The 19,644-nt window shown below is 38.2% G+C and overlaps 1 protein-coding gene across 1 annotated transcript in view; it reads left to right on the top strand.

Annotated features, from left to right (window-relative positions):
* LOC150082350 (ADP-ribosylation factor-binding protein GGA1-like) overlaps nucleotides 1–19,644 on the top strand; it is a 100,130-nt gene that overhangs the window by 47,099 nt on the left and 33,387 nt on the right. Inside the window, exons 2-3 of the mRNA XM_090380491.1 lie at nucleotides 214–374; nucleotides 17,306–17,404. Of these exons, the coding sequence (XP_090236617.1) occupies nucleotides 214–374; nucleotides 17,306–17,404 (260 nt within the window). The remainder of the gene's footprint in view (nucleotides 1–213; nucleotides 375–17,305; nucleotides 17,405–19,644) is intronic.

The following is a 19,644-nucleotide window of genomic DNA, read 5'->3' as shown; positions in this document are numbered from 1 at the left end:
TCATGACTATCCTCTGAAATTCTGCCGATATATTAAAATGGTATATGCCTGCTTATAGAAACTATTTTGTGTTATATATACAATTAATTTTATGCTACTATTTATTTAGACTAATATAGGTTATTGTATATAGTTTTTTACTTTTTAAGAAGTATTTACAAATGTTATTTATCTTACATGTCTTTGTACTGAGTAAAAATTTTCTAATTTCAGTGAAGTCTATTAATCTCCTAAATAAGGAACCAGATCCAGAGGCAGTTAGAGAACTCATCAAAGTGATAGATAAAGAACAAAATGCCTCACAGAAAGCAGTTCGATTTCTTGCTCACAAGATTCAATCTCCTCAGGAAAAAGAGGCGCTGCTGTCTTTGACAGTAAGATATTAAATTTGAGTTATAATGTGGGTGAAATTAATTGAATTTTTTGCATATGATAGTTACTTAAAAGATATGCCATTTTTCTGGACAATAAGATGCACTGTATTTTCCTGGATAAATGTTGCCTGAAATTCCCCTGTATCTTATGATCCAAAAGTATACCAGCATGCAGTAATATTTTATCTTTAGCCATTTATAGAGACAGTATGGTCGAATATCCAGGCACATCCTGAAAAAGCTTTTTTTAATTTTTATTTTTTGTCCATTTCAGCTCGCACGTAATGGCAACATAAAAGGTTACTAATTAAACATGGAGTCAATTGTAATTCCGGAGGTCTTAGGCAACTGCAGCCAGTGGACGTCTCAATTAACAAACTCTTAAATTGTTCAATTCATGTATGTCAAGCGGACCAAATGAATGAAGGCACCAAATCATGATTTGAAAACAAAAGAATGAATGAAGTGATCAACCATTTCCCAGGTGTGCAAATGGGTGAAAGATTAGTGTGAGTTAGTGAAACACAAGACAGTTGCCATGTTCTCTTTCAAGAAGTGTGGAATCAACATTTAAGTAAATATCCGTTAATTGTTGCACTAGATGAATACATGCTTAACTGGGGACAACATAACTGGGGACTTAACTAGGAGTTTAGAAGATAGGATAAGTGTTAATAGTTTCCTTGTGGTATTAGTAGTCTGTAGAGAATAAGACTATATCAACATTGAGCTACTGAATAAGTTTGAGTGATGGATATTATTATTATTATTAGCCATATGGTGCAAGGAAGCCTGAGGCTTATGCTGCACCAGCCAAAAAAAAAAAATTTCTGAATTAACCCGAGAGAGAGAGAGAGAGAATCACCAAGAAAAAAAGAATGATGATGATATCCAGCTCAGGACCCTGGGTGTGCCAAGCCCATACTCACCAGATGTGAGCCCCTAGAAAAGATATGAATAGAGAGAGGAATCAATGAATGCCCGTGCCAGGTACTCTGGGGGTAGAAATATGTCAGCCAGCCTTATCCCAAACAGAAGAGGTCTCTCAAACATGTTAAGCAACTTTTTCAGTGGAACCCACTTTAAATTCTCTATTGTTGTTGTGCTGGAGATAGTGTATTCATGGCCAGTTTTTAGATTTGCCCACATTAATAGCTGATATTCCACCAAGAGAAAACTCTTGATGTGGGAAGTTGCAGCGACTGACCATATTTCAGCAGCATATAAGATGGAAGAAGGGAGAAAATTTTTTATATAGCAAAAAATGTAACTGGGCTGGAGATGTGAAGGGGCTGTTATCTCAAAACCACATCTCTTGGAGAGAGATAGAGCTTTTAGAAAGTTGATATGAGAATGAAAAATAAGTTTAGTTTCAAAGATCCAGATCTTTATAACAGAAAACCAGTTTAACAGGCTGAATACCAGTAAGAATGTTAAGATTAAATGGGTTTTCTTGTAGAAAGAGATCTGGGTACACTTCTCAGGATTAGTATGAAGACCAAACAGCCTAAAATGTGACCACCGCAGTAGAATTATTAAGAAATGAGTTGTTTTGCTGTGCCTCCTGAATTAGAGTGGACATAGCCCAGATTTTAATATCATCATCGTCATAAGCAGTGAGGTACACTTGCATAAGCAGTAGAGTTGGGATTAAGGTAAAGTTGACCTACTTTACCTTGTCCTTGATGGCTGTGAAGATGGTACATTTTTTTGAAGAAATTGAATTAAAGTTCTAAATGTAATATCATTAATCATGAGTGTGACAGTAATGACACATAATTAGTTATAAGTTTAAGAAAAGCTTCATTCTACACTGACATTTTGTTTAGTGAGCACTTGTGAATTTGCGTTACAAATATATGCAATTAATTATTTTTTTCCAAAATTTGCCTTCTAAATCATGAGCACATATGCCAAATCCATACACAACCATCCACGCTGTGGAGTAAATAACGTGACTCATCCGACCAGCACACCTTCCAGTCTTCTAATGTCCAACATCTTTCCATTCAGAAAATATGGTATATATATTTTTAACTAGTTAAGCAGAAATTAGTAGTGGTAGATGATGCAAGAAAACAAGCTTACACAGCATCAGCAAAAAAAAAATTGTCAGCTGCCCAACACATCTGACAATTTGTCTAATCCTTCCTTCAATTTATCCAAATTCCCCACTTATATAACACCAGATAGAAGTTTGTTTCAGTAAATCAGTTACTCTGGCTAAAAGCAAATTTCCACACATCTATCCTGCAACCTTCCTTTTTTTCAGATTAAAATTATGTCCCCTTATGGGCATCATCCATGAAAGAGTTAGGATGCTACTGACATTTAGTTTACTCAATCCATTTAACACTTTAAACATTTTAATCAGGTCTCCTAGTAGGTGCCTAGTTTCCAGCTGCCACTATTTCCAGAATTCAAGTCTTGCTTGGTAAGCATAACCTTTTGTACCCCACTGACTAATCATGTTTCTTTTTACTGCATCAATTCCAGCAGAGCCACATCCTTCCTAAAATGAGGCTTATAGACCTGTATACAGTACTCAAGATGTGGTAATTTTGTATATAGCAGGATACTTTTTTGTATAGCAAGAACTTTGCTAGCTAGCAAAGTTCTTGTGTATTATCAGCTGAAGTCTACCAGCTGTCCCAGACCATCTATCTGTACTGCTCAGAGAACTTCATATTGGACTGTACACTAATCCCCCTAGGTCTTTTTCATTTTCTACACCTTGAATATGTAGCATATTCAATGTTCCCATCATGGGATCTATCCAGTTATATTAAAGGAGGCAGCAAAGGAAGTAAGCAAAACCTTAGTCATAATTATGGGAGCATCCTAGGATTCAGGGTTGGTTCCCACGGATTGGAGATGTGCAAATGTATTCCCAATTCATAAAGAGGGATCAAAGGGTTGCACAAGGAATTACAGCCCTGTTAGTTTAACCTCTTTTCCAGGGAAAATAATGGAGTCATTGATTAAGAAAGCATTGCAGGATTATCTAGACAAGACTGCAGTAATATTTCAAACACAGCATGAGTTTGTTAACACGTTGAATGCCGACTACGAGTTAATTCGTATTTGGCAATCTGGCCCAGGATGCCGACTACAAGTTAACTCAGACTGGTATGACTTGCCTTTCAGGTGCAGCTACGAGTATATTCATAACAAATATGTGCAACTGATGGAATGATGGCATTTGGTGAAAATGAAGTTAGAAAATTGTCAATTAGGTTACAGTTAAATGAAAGAGATACAATTCATGGATTTCGGGAATACCTAATTGAAAAGATGGTCTCTGAAGAATTGAAGCATTTGATGGACACTCTGAGTATGATACCAATTTCATTAAGTGAATGTGAACGAGGATTTTCACAAACGAATCTGATCGCCGGCCCAACCAGATCTTTGTTAATGACAAAAACAGTTTCTTCACTACTGTTTCTTAAAGTTGTAGGCCCACCGCTGACCTGCTTCCATCCAGCAAATTTTGTAGCTGCTTTGGAAACGTCATTCAGCAAGAGACACACAAAGAGGAAGAAAAGAAGTCGGCATAGGGTGTCGGAGGAAAACTTAATAATAATTTGGAATATTCTACAAAAATTTTATTATGAAATTATTTTTACTTGTTATTTATTTTTTACTTATTATTTTTAGGGTCCGTAGTCTAACGAAGTTGTCTGTCACTCGGTTGTCTGTCCATCTGTCACAGCATTTCTCATCTTCAGTTGTATCTCTGGAACCACTCAACCTATTGACTTGAAATTTTGCATGTGTTTGTACATTATTTGGGCCAACATAATGCCATATTGATCGTTGTTGACAAAAATTTGTCTGAGAAATGGGGGGGGGGAAATGTGAAAGGGTCATAAAATGTCAACAACCTATAACTTATTATACACAGTTGGAAAGAGCTCAACTAGTAGGTTTAAAAAATGATTTTAAAATATTTTTAAAATTAAAAATGGCACCACCAGACAGGAAAATTTGAGGAATTTTTGTGTTCCCCCCTCTAGGTGGTAGATGACTCTCATCAACCGGATGAGACTTTGCTCATTGGAGGCTTGAAGTGGTGGAACCCATGTTTAGTCTCTAGAGCTAAGTTCTGGTCAACCCTTCCCTATCTCTTCCATCATGCAGTATGATTGATGACTTTTGAGGTTAGGATGAATGTCGTGGCGAGATCCAATATTCCTTACATTTCGAGGGTACAGCTCTAAAACGGTGTTTGCAGGCCGGCTGCTAGTTAGTACACCGGACCGAACCTATTTGTAACTCTCTAGGAGGTTTCCGGATCAGCTAGTGTATAATCTTGCTACCTCTACTCTGCCAGATAGTGACTGGAGGGAGTCCGAGTAGTGTGTATGCGGAGAGCATTGTCAAGGCCACGTTATGTCAAGGATCTGGGTATATTCTTACCACGTGTACGCCATATCCAAAAATTTCATTACTTCATACAGCATGTCCCACCCACTTTTTCTTACTATTGAGCAAGCTTATCTGCGAAAAGATCTAAACCTCCCAAGCACTTCCTAATTCATTTCACAAATATACGTGGTCTCAATTCTAATCTCAATGATGTCCATTTCCACTTGCAGTCTGCCAAACCCCATGTACTTTTTCTGACAGAATCTCAGTTATCGGTTGATTCAACTATTGCTCATCTCAGATGCCCAAATTATTCACTGTATGATTCCTTTCCCTCAAAGGTGGTACTTGTGCATATGTCCGTTCTGATATTCCCTGTCAGAGACTTGGCAATTTAGAATCTCCTTCTCTTTGATCTTCTTTTAAATCTCACTATCTCATTGTGTCAAATTCATCTGTTGTCTCTACCGTTCTCCCAACTCCACTAATCACTTGGAGCTCATTGACTTCCTCTCTTTGCAACTTGACATTCTCCAGTCCAACTTTCCTAAGAGTGAGGTAATTTTCCTTGGTGATTTTAATGTTCACAACTCCAGGTGGCTTCCGTTTTCTAGTCACACCGACCCAGCAGGTCGAGATGCTAAGGCTTTTGCAATTACTAATGAACTAGCACAGATTGTTCATTTACCTACAAGAATACTGGACAATCCTAATCATACAGCCAATATGCTTGCTTGCTCTTTTTCTCACAAACAACCCTTCTAAGTACACTGTTGAAGTGAGAGGTCCTTTAGGCACTTCAGATCACAACTTGGTGATTGTCTCTTCTCCATTGGAACCTTTATCTCATGGCTATTCCCAACCTCGTGTTGTTTGGCATTACAAGAATGCAAAATGGGTGACATGTGAGACTTCTTTTCTTCTTTTCCTTGGTCGGATTACTGTTTCAAAACTTCTGATGTCAACGTTTGCTCAGATCGTGTCAGTGAAATTATTCTTGCAGGAATGGAATCCTTTATCCCACACTCCACTTTAAAATCTCATCATTTATCTAAACCTTGGTTTTCCAAAAAATGTGCTAAGGCTGTTCAAGAGAAAAATGTTGCATATTGTAATTGGCTTGTTTCTAATTCTTCAGTTTCATTTTCTGCCTACACCAAAGCTCGCAACAATTGTAAAGTAGTTATTAATCAGTCCAAACTAGAGTTTGAACAGGCTAAGAGTAGAAAACTTGCTTCTTGCCCTAATGGTAGCCAAGCATTATGATCTCTTGCCAAAGCTATTGGCCGCAACTTTTACCCATCTCTGCTCCCACCTCTGTCCAAACCAGATTATTCTGTTGTCACTTCAGCCAAGGATAAAGCTGACCTGCTAGCATCCCATTTTTCTTCCAGTTCATGTATTAATGATCTTGCTAAAACACATCCCACCATTCCCAACAAGCTCCATTCAATGCCTATTGTGGTCTTCCGTCAAAAGGATACCAGAAGGATTTTGATGAATCTTGATGCTAAGAAAGCTCCAGGTCCTGATGGTATTTCTCCACTTGTTCTCAAAACCTGTGCTCCTGAACTTACTCCTATTCTTTGCCGCCTTTTTTCACTTTCTTATTCCAAAGGTGTTTTTCCTTCTGCTTGGAAATTTGCTCATATCCAGCCAGTTCCTAAAAAGGGTGACAAATCCCTCCCATCCAATTATCGTCCCATTACAATTACTTCTACTCTTTCTAAAGTAATGGAGAAATCAATTAACCGCCAACTCTTAAACTATCTAGAAACCTTCCGTCTGATCAACGATCGCCAGTTTGGATTCCGTCAGTGTCGATCCACTGGTGATATTCTGGCTTATGTGGAGGAGAAATTGTTGAGGCACCCGGGGTGGATGGGATCTATCCAGTTATATTAAAGGAGGTAGCAAAGGAAGTAAGCAAACCCCTAGCCATAATTATGAGAGCTTCTTTGGACTCAGGGGAGGTACCCATAGACTGGAGATGTGCAAATGTAACCCCAATTCACAAAGGAGGATCAAAGGCTGACACAAGTAATTATAGACCTGTTAGTTTAACTTCGGTTCCAGGAAAATTAATGGAGGCACTGGTTAAAGAAGCACTGCTGGATCATCTAGACAAGAATTCAGTTATAGCTCAGACACAGCATGGTTTTGTTAAGGGCAGGTCTTGTCTGACCAATTTGATTGGATACTATGATGTAGTCACAAAAGAACTGGATGCAGGGAATAACTTTGAAATTATATATTTGGATCTTAGAAAGGCTTTTGATACTGTTGCACATGGAAGACTGCTGCACAAATTGGAGGCAAATTGCTGCTATGGATAAAGGGATGGTTGAGTGGCAGAAGACAGAGAGTGGTAATCAATGGACACTGCTCAACGTGGACTAATGTTATTAGTGGAGTTCCTCAGGGTTCAGTGTTGGGTCCATTGTTGTTTTCTGTATTTATAAATGATATTGATGATGGTATATCAAGCTTAATGTCCAAGTTTGCAGACGATACAAAGGTTGGCAGGGTTGTTAAGGACACTACTGATGCAATGCTGCTGCAACAGGATCTGAAAAGGTTGAGCAGATGGGCTGAGAGGTGGCAAATGAAGTTTAACATTGACAAATGTAAAGTACTACATATGGGAAACAGTAACCCCAGATCAACGTATCAACTCTGTGGTACTACGCTGACAGTGGTAGAGAATGAAAAGGACCTAGGGGTAATTGTGCAGGCAGATATGAAGTTCTCTGAGCAGTGCAAACGAGTTGCAAGAGTAGCTCATGGTGTCTTGTCAATGATATACAGGAATTTTTCTAGCAAGGATAGGGATGTGATTATTCCCTTGTATAAGGCATTGGTCAGGCCACACCTTGAGTACTGTATACAGGTCTGGAGGCCTCATTTCAAGAAGAATGTAGAGCTGCTGGAACGAGTACAGAGAAGGGCAACAAGATTAGTGAATGGAACAAAGGGTTGCTCTTATGAAGAAAGGCTTAAGTTTTGCAAATTACAGAGTCTGGAGACTAGGCATCGGCGAGGTGATCTGATAGAAGTGTATAAGGCTTTGAATGGCTTGAGCATGCTCAATGCCGATGGGATTCTTCCTCTTGCTCAGAATAATCGCCTGAGAGGGCATAAATTCAAATTGAGGAAGGACGGATGTCGGATAGATGTGCAGAAATTTGCCTTTAGCCAGCGGGCAGTTGGTTTGTGGAATAAACTTCCATCACTTGTTGTTGAAGTTGGTAGCCTAAACAAATTGAAGGCTCAGCTGGACAGGTATTTTGAACGAACGGAGGGGTGAAATGGGAGTAGTGGTTGTGTTTTTTTTTTTTTTTTTTTGGCTCATGCTGAATAAGCTTGCTTTCTTGCATCATATGCCTCTACTAATGCCAATGCTAATGTTACCCACTTATGGACCAATTCAATGGAAAGGAACGGTGAAACACAAATAGTTGCTCTTGACATCTTAAAGGCTTTCGATTGTGTTTGGCATAAAGGTCTTCTAAACAAGCTTCCATCTTATGGTTTGCCAACTGTTTTTTGTAATTTGTTATCCAGTTTACTCTCTGATCGCTCACTGAGGGTGATGGTAGATGGCTCTCTGTCTTCTAACTTCTCCACTAATGCTGGTGTCCCCCAAGGTTCAGTTCTTTCCCCCACTCTTTTCCTCTTGTATATTAATGACTTTCTTCCATTGACTGGAAATCCTATCCATAGTTTTGCCGATGAAAGCACATTGCAATCCACTTTCCATTTTGAGAAACTTTGAACTGCTCAATCAGCTTCAACTTCTTGAAAATCTGCTACCAATTCCTCAAATGCCGATCTTCAGGTAATTCTCCAGTGGGGCAAAGACAACTTAGTTGATTTCAACCCTTCTAAAACTCAGTCTTGTCTTATATCTCGCAAAAAGGATTCTTCTGCTCCTATGCTTATCTTTAGTGACACTCCGATTTCTAGGCAAAATGAGATATCTCTTTTGGGGATTACCCTGACTTCTAATCTCTCTTGGCACAACCACATTACAAATATTGCTTCCTCTGCATCTAAAAAACTTGGTTTTCTCTTTCGCTCTCGGTGTTACTTTTCTTCCAAAAAGCTGCTCACTCTGTATAAATCGCAAATCCGCCCTGCCATGGAATATTGTTCCCACATCTGGGGTGGTGCCCCCAAAACCTCTCTCAGGCTTCTTGATTCCATTCAGAAGAGGGCAGTTAGATTAATTAATGATTCATCTCTAACAGAGTCTCTCCACTTGCTTTCTCATAGATGTACTGTTTCTGCTGCATGCCTCTTCTACAGATACTTCCATGGGCACCAATTCTTCTGAATTGGCTTCTATAATTCCGGCTCTCTCTTTCGAAACAGTCCGAACACATGCCGCCACCAGCCAACATCCATTTACTGTCCAACTTCAAACCCACAGAACCAACTTTTCATCTTCCTCATTTATTCATTCAACTGCCGTTTTCTGGAACAACCTTCCTTCATACATATTTCCTGAAAATTACAATCTACAGAAGTTCAAGTCCAATGTCAGCAAATATCTTCTTTTGTCTTCTCAACCTCCAATCCAAGCATGGTACTAAGTACTATAGGTTCTAATACCTCTCGTGTTTGGGGTTCACATAAAAAAAAAAAAAAAAAATTTCCATCGCTAATGGAGCTAAAAATTTAAAAATCACATTAGCTATGCGTTACTTGACGCTTATCAAGGGAAAATTATTCCCGATTTAAATCTGTCATTTACTTTTATGTGTTAAAATTAAAAAAGCAATTTTTTATTGCACTTTGATATTTTGTACTAAGTAACTCTTCTTTTGGTCACAAAAAGGTTGCTAAATAGTTAGTTAATAATTCTATAAAGGTCATGTATAAATTTTGCTTGACGAGAAATATTTTTTAACAAATTTGAAAGCTGGAGTTGTTCCTGCCATCAGATACTCAGAGAGCCACTGTTGAGGCAGCGGTGGTGGGGAGGAGCCTGCACGGAGTCTTGCACTTCCCTCACCTGCAGTCGCTTCTCCAGGAAGAAGTCGGGGTCACTTCTCCCACTCTTGTCATTCACAACAGCTGGAGACTCAAACAAACAACGTTTTCGTTAGTTCCTCAGTTTCAGGCCAATCCGGAGTATTAGAAACTTTTTTTCAGTTACCATAACGCTCTCTATTACACTAACGACCATTCATGACTACAGACCCTTCATCCTGAGTGCCCGGCACTCAGTAGTTGACAGATTTATTTACTTATTTTACTCACATTTTACTTATTTTTTTATATACATTCAATAATAAATTTATGCTTAATAAACTGTGTTAATATACTAAATTTGTTGTTCTTATTCCAAAAACATTACTACTAAGGTAACAATATCAGAAACAAAAAAATTTTAGAGTACTTTTCATATCGTTTTAATTTTAAATTTTTCCTGATAGCAAAGAATGAGTACCGGCACCTATGTTTTTTTTACAAAAAAAGCACTGTATAAATGCATTAACTACAAATATATTTTAGTTATTATATATATATATTAATTTAAAAAAATATATATTTATTTATTTAAAATTGATAAAATTACTAGTCAGAACAGATTAATGCCATCAGAAATGATTTAACATTACAGTTGCTTGAGAATATACAAATTCAATAGATATAGCATAAAATGGTAAAATGGTACCTATCACGACAAATTAAAATTCAAAAACAAAATTGGCAGTGAATATCTCCAACATACAAAGTACCCTATCAGCCTCTAATACCAAATACCAAAATACCAAAAAATACCGAAAATACCAAATTTTACCAGTTATTATTGAATAACACTTACATTGAAAGGCACGTCATAAGTACATGCTTCTTTACAGAATGATTTACCAGGAACCCTGCTAAGGGATGGGGCATTACACCCCAGGTAATTTTCCGAAGTAGTTTACATTCATTTTCTTTGCCTTTGCTCTTATCTGTATACTGTCTAACTCTAATATCTTATGCCCCAAAATCTATTAGAGTAATTGAGGGAGATTGAGGTACTATTTCTGTCCTTGCACCCTTTTGCCTCAGTATTGGTTTATACCTTTGCTTTGTTTTTCACAAGTAACAGAAACACTTGGTTATAATTTTTTCATAGGTTATGAAAACACTTATATATTTTTAATAATGTTTAAATTAATTATTTTAGTTTTTGCTATCTATGGGGCTTTTTTCTTTGTTTTTTTTCTAATGTAAACTCCAAACACGAGAGGTATTAGAACCTATAGTACTTAGTACCGTGCTTGGGTTAGAGGTTGAGAAGACGAAAGAAGATATATGTTGACATTGGACTAGAACTTCTGTAGATTGTAATTTTCAGGAAATAGTAGTAGTAGTTAGTAGTAGTAGTGGCATGTGATGCAAGAAAGCAAGTGTATGAGCTTATGCAGCATCAGCCAAAAAAAAAAAAAAATCACACCATTGCCTCCAAATGCCTGTCCAGTTACTCCTTAAATTTATTCAACCTATCAACTTCCACAACGACAGATGGAAGTTTGTTCCAGCAATTAACCACCCGCTGGCTAAAGGCAAATTTCCGCACATCTATTCTACATCTGTCTTTTCTTAATTTGAATTTATGCCCCCTTAGGTTCGTAATCTGAACAAGTGGAAGGATCCCATCAGAATTCAGCGTGCTCAACTCATTCAAGGCCTTATATACCTCAATCAGATCACTGCGCAGGTGCCTAGTCTCCAGCCACTGCAATTTGCAGAACTTAAGCCTCTCTTGGTAAGAGGATCCCTTCATTCCCCTCACCAATCTTGTTGCTCTTCTCTGTACACGCTCAAGTAAATCTACATCCTTCCGAAAATGAGGCCTCCAGACCTGTACGCAGTACTCAACGCGTGGCCTGACCATTGCCTTATACAGAGGGATAATCACCTCCTTTTCCCTGATAGCAAAATTCCTATATATCATTGACAAAACCCCATGACCTGCCCTCGCAGCCTGTCTGCATTGCTCAGAAAACTTCATATCTGACTGCACAATTACTCCCAGGTCTTTTTCATTTTCTACCGCCTTAAGTGTAGTACCTCACAGTTGGTACGTTTCTCTGGGGTTACTTCTACCCATATGCAGTACTTTGCATTTGTCAAGGTTAAACTTCAGTTGCCACTTCTTAGCCCATCTGCCCAAATTATCTAGATCCTGTTGCAGTAGCACACTGCCATCACTGTCATTAACAACCCTGCCAACCTTTGTATGTATCATCTGCAAACTTCGACATTAAGCCTGATATACCTTCATCAATATCATTGATAAATATACAAAACAACAGTGGACCTAACACCGAACCCTGTGGGACTCCACTAATAACATTAGTCTACAAAGAGCAGGCACCCATTGATTACCATCCTCTGTCTTCTCCCACTTAACCATCCTTTTATCCATTGTAGCAACTTACCCTTAATACCATTCTGCTCCAATTTGTACAATAGTCTTCCATGCTCAACAGTGTCAAAAGCTTTCCTGAAATCCAAATATATGATATCAAAATTATTTTTTGCATCCAGTTCCTTTGTAACCACATCATAATATCCTATCAAATTTGTCAGACAAGACTTTCCCTTAACAAACCCATGCTGTGTCTGAATTATTGCTGCAGTCTTGTCTAAATGATCCTGCAATGCATCTTTAACCAGTGACTCCATTATTTTACCCGGAACAGAAGTTAAACTGACTGGTCTGTAATTACTCGTGTCACCCTTCGATCCCCCTTTGTGAATTGGAGATACATTTGCACATCTCCAGTCCGTGGGAACCTCCCCTGAGTCCAAGGATGCTCTCATAATTATGGCTAAGGGTTTGCTTAGTTGCTTTGCCGCCTCCTTTAATATAACTGGATAGATCCCATCCACCCCAGGTGCTTTTCTTATGTTTAACTTCAACAATTTCTCCTCCACTTTGCTTTCAGTTATTCCAAAATCATTAAGTATCCTGCTACAATTTGATAACCTTCTGCCATTTTCAAACCTTAATAATTACATAAATACATAAATACATATGAAGGAAGGTTGTTCCAGAAAACAGCAGTTGAATGAATAAACGAGGAAGATGAAAAGTTGGTTCTTTGAATTTGAAGTTGGGCAGTAAATGGATGTTGGCTGGTGGCTGCACGTATTTGGACAGTTTTGAAAGATGGAGCGGGAATTATAGAAGCCAATTCAGAAGAACAGTGCCCATGTAAGTATCTGTAGAAGAGGCATGTAGCGAGTGGAGAAACTCTGTTAGAGATGAATCATTAATTAACCTAACTGCCCTCTTCTGAATGGAATCGAGAAGCCTGAGAGAGGTTTTGGGGGCACCACCCCAGATGTGGGAACAATATTCCATGGCAGGGCGGATTTGCGATTTATACAGAGTGAGCAGCTGTTTGGAAGAAAAGTAACACCGAGAGCGAAAGAGAAAACCAAGTTTTTTAGATGCTGAGGAAGCAATATTTGTAATGTGGTTGTGCCAAGAGAGATTAGAAGTCAGGGTAATCCCCAAAAGAGATGTATCATTTTGCCTAGAAATGGAAGTATCACCAAAGATAAGCATAGGAGCAGAAGAATCCTTTTTGAGAGATATAAGACAAGACTGAGTTTTAGAAGGGTTGAAATCAACTAAGTTGTCTTTGCCCCACTGGAGAATTACCTGAAGATTGACATTTAAGTAATTGGTAGCAGATTTTCAAGAAGTTGAAGCTGATTGGCAGGGCAAGGTTTCTTAAAATGGAAAGTGGAATGCAATGTGCTATCATCAGCAAAACTATGGATAGGATTTCCAGTTAATGGAAGAAGGTCATTAATATACAAAAGGAAAAGAGTGGGGGAAAGAACTGAACTTTGGGGGACACCAGCATTAGTGGAGAAGTTAGAAGACAGAGAGCCATCTACCATCACCCTCAGTGAGCGATCAGAGAGAAAACTGGATAACCAATTACAAAAAACATTTGGCAAACCATAAGATGGAAGCTTGTTTAGAAGACCTTTATGCCAAACACGATAGAAAGCCTTTGAGATGTCAAGAGCAACTACTTGTGTTTCACCGAACCTTTCCATTGAATTAGTCCATAAATGGGTAACATAAGCCAGAATGTCACCAGTGGATCGACACTGACGGAATCCATACTGGTGATCGTTGATCAGACAGAAGGTTTGTAGGTAGTTTAAAAGTTGGCGGTTAATTGATTTCTCCATAAATGGCCTCCGTAGCCGAGTGGGTAGGAGCGGGAGTGCAGTAGCACACGCTCTTTGAGTAGACCGGGGTTCAAGCCCCTGACTGCTGAATACGGTCGATCTGCCAACCTGCACTGGACCAGCTTGGCAGATTATGGTTCATTTCCCTCAGCATGAATTGTTGAGGAGCCTTCCATCCTGCAGTGGGTTGATAATGGCTGCACTTTACTTTTACTTTACTTTTACTGATTTCTCCATTACTTTAGAAAGAATAGAAGTAATTGCAATGGGACGATAATTAGATTGGAGGGATTTGTCACCCTTTTTAGAAACTGGCTGGATATGAGCAAATTTCCAAGCAGAAGGAAAAACACCTTTGGAAAAAGAAAGTGATAAAAGGCGGCAAAGAACAGGAGTAAGTTCAGGAGCACAGGTTTTGAGAACAAGTGGAGAAATACCATCGGGACTTGGAGCTTTCTTAGCATCAAGATTCGTCAAAATCCTTCTGACATCCTTTTGACGGAAGACCACAGGAGGCATTGAATGGAGCGTGTTCGGAATGGTGGGAGGTGTTTTACCAAGATCATTAATACATGAGTTGGAAGAAAAATGGGATGCTAGCAGGTCGCTTTATCTTTGGCTGAAGTGACAACAGAACCATCTGGTTTGGACAGAGGTGGCAGCAGAGATGGGCAAAAGTTGTGGCCAATAGCTTTGGCAAGAGACCAAAAACCATTAGGGCAAGAAGCAAGTTTTCTACTCTTAGCCTGTTGAAACTCTAATTTGGACTGATTAATAACTGCTTTACAATTGTTGCGAGCTTTAGTGTAGGCAGAAAATGAAACCAAAGAATTACAAACAAGCCAATTACGATATGCAACGTTCTTCTCTTGAACAGCCTTAGCACATTTATTGGAAAACCAAGGTTTAGATAAAGGACGAGATTTTAAAGTGGAGTGTGGGATAAAGGATTCCATTGATACAAGAATAATTTCACTGACACAATCTGAGCAAACGTTGACATCAGAAGTTTTGAAACAGTAATCCGACCAAGGAAAAGAAACCTCGCAGGTCATCCCATTTTGCATTCTTGTAATGTCAAACAATACGAGGTTGGGAATAGCCACGAGATAAAGGTTACAATGGAGAAGAGACAATCACCAAGTTGTGATCTGAAGTGCCTAAAGGACCTCTCACTTCGACCGTGTACTTAGGAGAGTTGTTTGTAAGAAAAAGATCAAACGTGTTGACTGTATGATTAGGATTGTCCGGTATTCTTGTAGGTAAATGAACAATCTGTGCAAGGTCATTAGTAATTGCAAAAGCCTCAGCATCTCGACCAGCTGGGTCAGTGTGACTAGAAAACAGAAGCCAGCTGGAGCTGCGAACATTAAAATCACCAAGGAAAATTACCTCACTGTTAGGAAAGTTGGACTGGAGAAAGTCAGTTTGCAAAGAGAGGAAGTCAAAGAGCTCCAAGTGATTAGTGGAGTTGGGAGAATGATAGAGATAACAGATGAATTTGACACAGAGATAGAGAGATTTTAAGCCAGAGAAGATCGAAAAGAGGAGATTCCAAGTTACCAAGTCTCTGACAGGGAATATTGGAACGGACATATGCACAAGTACCACCTCAGGTGAAAGGAATCATACAGCGAATAATTTGGGCAACTGAGATGACTGTCAAATAACTGAGATGCTGTCAAAAAAAGTACATGGGGTTTGGCAGACTGCAAGTGGAAATGGACATCGTTGAGATTAGAATTGAGACCACGTATATTCATGAAATGAATTAGGAAGTGTTTGGGAGGTTTAGATCTTTTCGCAGATAAGCTTACTCTATTAGTTTGACAATTCATGGTGTATTCAATAGTAAGAAAAAGTGGGTGGGACATGCTGTATGAAGTAATGAAATTTCGGATATGGCATACACATGGTAAGAATATACCCAGATCCTTGACATAACGTGGCCTCGACAATGCCTCCTCGCATACATACTACTTGGACTCCCTCCAGTCACTATCTGGCAGAGTACAGGTAGCAAGATTATACACTAGCTGATCTGGAAGCATCCTAAAGAGTTACCTATAGGTTTGATCCGGTGTACTAACTAACGTCCAGCCTGCAAACACCGTTTTAGAGCTGTACTCTTGAAATGTAATGAAGATTGGATCTCGCCACGAAGTTCATCGTAACCTCAAAAGTCATCAATCATAATGCATGATGGAAGAGATGGGGAAGGGTTGACCAGAACTTAGCTCTGGAGACTAAACATGGGTTCCACCACTTCAAGCCTCCAATAAGCAAAGTAGTGGTATTGCAACGGCTGATGAGCATCATCTACTACCTAGTACTGCCTGGTAACACAGAGGGGCAGCATTCCTCCATGTGGTGTGGGCACCACACCTCGACTCCTGCTTATGTTGGTTCACACCTGGGTGGTCAACCACAGTGCTTGTGCATGGAAGTTATACCCAGTATTACTAACAGTCCCACCATCGTGAAGGTGCAAACAGAGGATTTGGCTGTCACAGACCGTCCGGACTTCGCCGAAATTGGGTCCACTTGACTTGTATGTCACCTGAATATCAGTTCCATCAGCATTTTAGTCTCCCAGATAGCAAGTACAGCTTGTCTAGCGTATCTGAGAGAATGTCTGTGACAACCTCAAGGGCCAACTTGATATAACTAGTAGAAACAGATAGTTTTGGATGCTATTGATGTCGTGCCTTTCAGTGTAAGCCTTATTCAATAGTAACTGGTAAAATTTGGTTTTTTCCATATTTTTTGGTATTTTAGATTTTGTGTTTTGTAAATATGGAATTATTACGATTATTATTAGCTTTGCTTTATATAGAGGCTGATAGGGTCCTTTGTATGTTGCAGATATTCACTGCCAATTTTTTTTTTTTTTTTTTTGAATTTTAATTTGTCGTGATAGGTAACACTTTATGCAAAATATACTGAATTTGTGTGTGTGTATATATATATATATATATATATATATATATATATATATATATTTAATACAATTAATCTATTTTTAGATTATTTAATATACATCAGTTCATGTCATTACTAATCACGATCTAACACTATCAATTATAGCAGTATCAATTATACCTTTGTTACTAGCTGGTAACATACACATTTGTAAGAATATCAGATTTAGAATAGCTGTCAAACGTTAATAAGTTTTTTGCAAAGGTAATATGTATGTGCTTCGATTGCATAGTGTTCGATTTCTGTAGTGCATTAGCTTCTGCTGATAGAATCATTTCTATTACAATTGATAAAAGCTATAATTATATTATATATATAATTATTTCTTATATACAGTTTTAGGGTTTATTTCATTGCAGGTTCTTGAAGAATGTGCAACAAAATGTGGCGTCAGATTCCATAGTGAAATTGGAAAATTTCGTTTTCTCAATGAGATGATAAAACTAATTTCTCCTAAGGTAATTTGATTAAGTTCATCAACAGTACTAAAATTGTAATTTATAATTATGACACTTGTATTTTATAATTGTCATAAAAATCTTTATAGCATGCAGCTTCAAACTGCAGAAATTCAACTACATATAAGTTAGTGCTTAAGCATCATGTTTACAGCAGTTGAACCAACCAAAGTTGTATTATAAGAGGCATCATGACATTACACTGATTACATCTCATATTGTGAAATCCTTTACAATTGCCTATCTTTCAAACTTTGAATAAGTAATGCTTACCCCAATAAAGTTTCTATTATTGCTACATATTCTAAGTGGGTATGACCACTCAAGATGGCCATTTCAGGCACCCAGTAGTCTTGTCTCGTGGTTAACTGTTACTTATTCAAAATATGAAAGATAAGCAACTCATTGTGAAGATTTCACAATATGAGATGTAATATAACGATGCTTCTTATAATACAGCTTCAGTTGGCTCATATATGTTGCTTAAGCATTAACTTATATGTAGTTCATAATTATCATTAATTATGTCTAGCAAATATGAGCAAGAATTAATGCTTTTTGGAAATGGTTCCATAATGATTGTGAGTACATAATAAACTAAAAAAAAAATGTATGTGTGCCCATCATGCATATTGGAAGCTAAGTGAAACTTCTTTAAGCGAACATTTATCACTTGACTGAGGATCCCGTATTGACTGTATGAATGCTGCAGGCAGATGAATCTGCATGAATGGGACTCTGAGATATGAGACATTCCATTGCAAAATCTAGTTTCGGCAAGTGCTGTGGCATCGGATGATATTTAAAACCATTTGACTTTGATAGATCTGGAATCACTTTGTTCTTGAGAGAGCCACGACAGCTGTTACAGGCCAACATTTCACTTACATCCTCATTTGGAAATGCTGTTTGAAGAAGAGCATGATCTTGAGCTGCTACAATCTTCATATCATTCTTGAACCAAAACCGATTACACACGGAACAGACCGAACCGAAATCATTATCCAGGAATGTATGTTTAAACAATTTGATGGAGTACTTCTGGCAGTCAGTTTTGGCTTCTTCGCTTTTCATTTACAACTGGGCTTCAAGGACTCTTCATTGCTTTCATTTACAGTGTCAACTTCCATGACTCCTTCCAAATTCATATCTAACGTTTCTGAGGAGATCTAAGGCTCTGAAGGTATGGATGAACATTTTCCAGGTTCTTTGTTCAATTCTGTTGCATGCTGTAATTTCTTCCACTGTCGAAATAGCTTAGATCTCTCCTTTGTACTCAATGGAGGTGGTTTCAGTGGTCGCATTGCACGTATGCATATTCTATATGCCTTACAATGCTCACTTGTCTTTAGTCTTTGGCATGTTGAATTATAAATTCTTTTCCTTTGAAATTTTTTATTAAATAAGGTGGAGAATGACGAAAGAAATAGAATGATGCAATCAGTATGGGTACTGATTGGGTCATGTGTCACTCGTGCCTATTACCAAGTGGTACAATGGTGGGAGGATGAATCATTTCATGTTGCATTTTCTTGACGATTTTTGTCAATCCATGGATGCATTTGAACATGTACATGCGCTATACGCCTTACAACGCTCACTACAGTGGACCCCCCCCTTTATGATTGGTTCACTGTATGAACAATGGACACTCCATAACAAAATACTGTCCGCTATACAATATTTAATGAGCACCAGTCATTGTGATCATATTTGTGAATTGAATTTTAATTCTATTAATGGTGATTCTAATAAGCGAAAATAGGAGGAATATTATCCACAGGCTATAAAAGTAAAGATATAAAGCACAGATTTACACTTTATTACCTTACCAATTATCAAAATTAAATGACACGTGAAAATCAGAAGAATATTTTCCACAGGTTAACAAAGAAAAAAAAAAAAAAAGAAAGGAATTCAAAAAATCAATTACACTGGGCATTCCCATGTGGTCACCCACCCAATTAATAACTGTGCCTAATGCTTCTTAACTTCGGTGATCGCACGAGAACCGGGGAATTTAGCCTAGTATGACAGTTGGCTGTTCAAAGTGCCTGTAATGCATTTACTTTTAGTAATGGTCACTTTTTGTTGCGTTTTGTTGATCCACGAACGCAAGTTACTCCCATCTGAAAACTGCCTAGAGCGTACCTAGAAGTTTCACTTCAAAAATAGTTCAGAATTTCAAGGCATAATTAATACAAGGGGCATTTGAAAAGTTCATGGCCTGAGTATAAAGG

The sequence above is a fragment of the Mastigoproctus giganteus genome, chromosome 8 (assembly GCF_048544385.1).
Source record: "Mastigoproctus giganteus isolate SK-2022 chromosome 8, ASM4854438v1, whole genome shotgun sequence".
NCBI lineage: Eukaryota > Metazoa > Arthropoda > Arachnida > Uropygi > Thelyphonidae > Mastigoproctus > Mastigoproctus giganteus.
The sequence above is the reverse complement of the archived record's forward strand: the minus strand, read 5'-3'. Positions and strand labels throughout refer to the sequence as shown.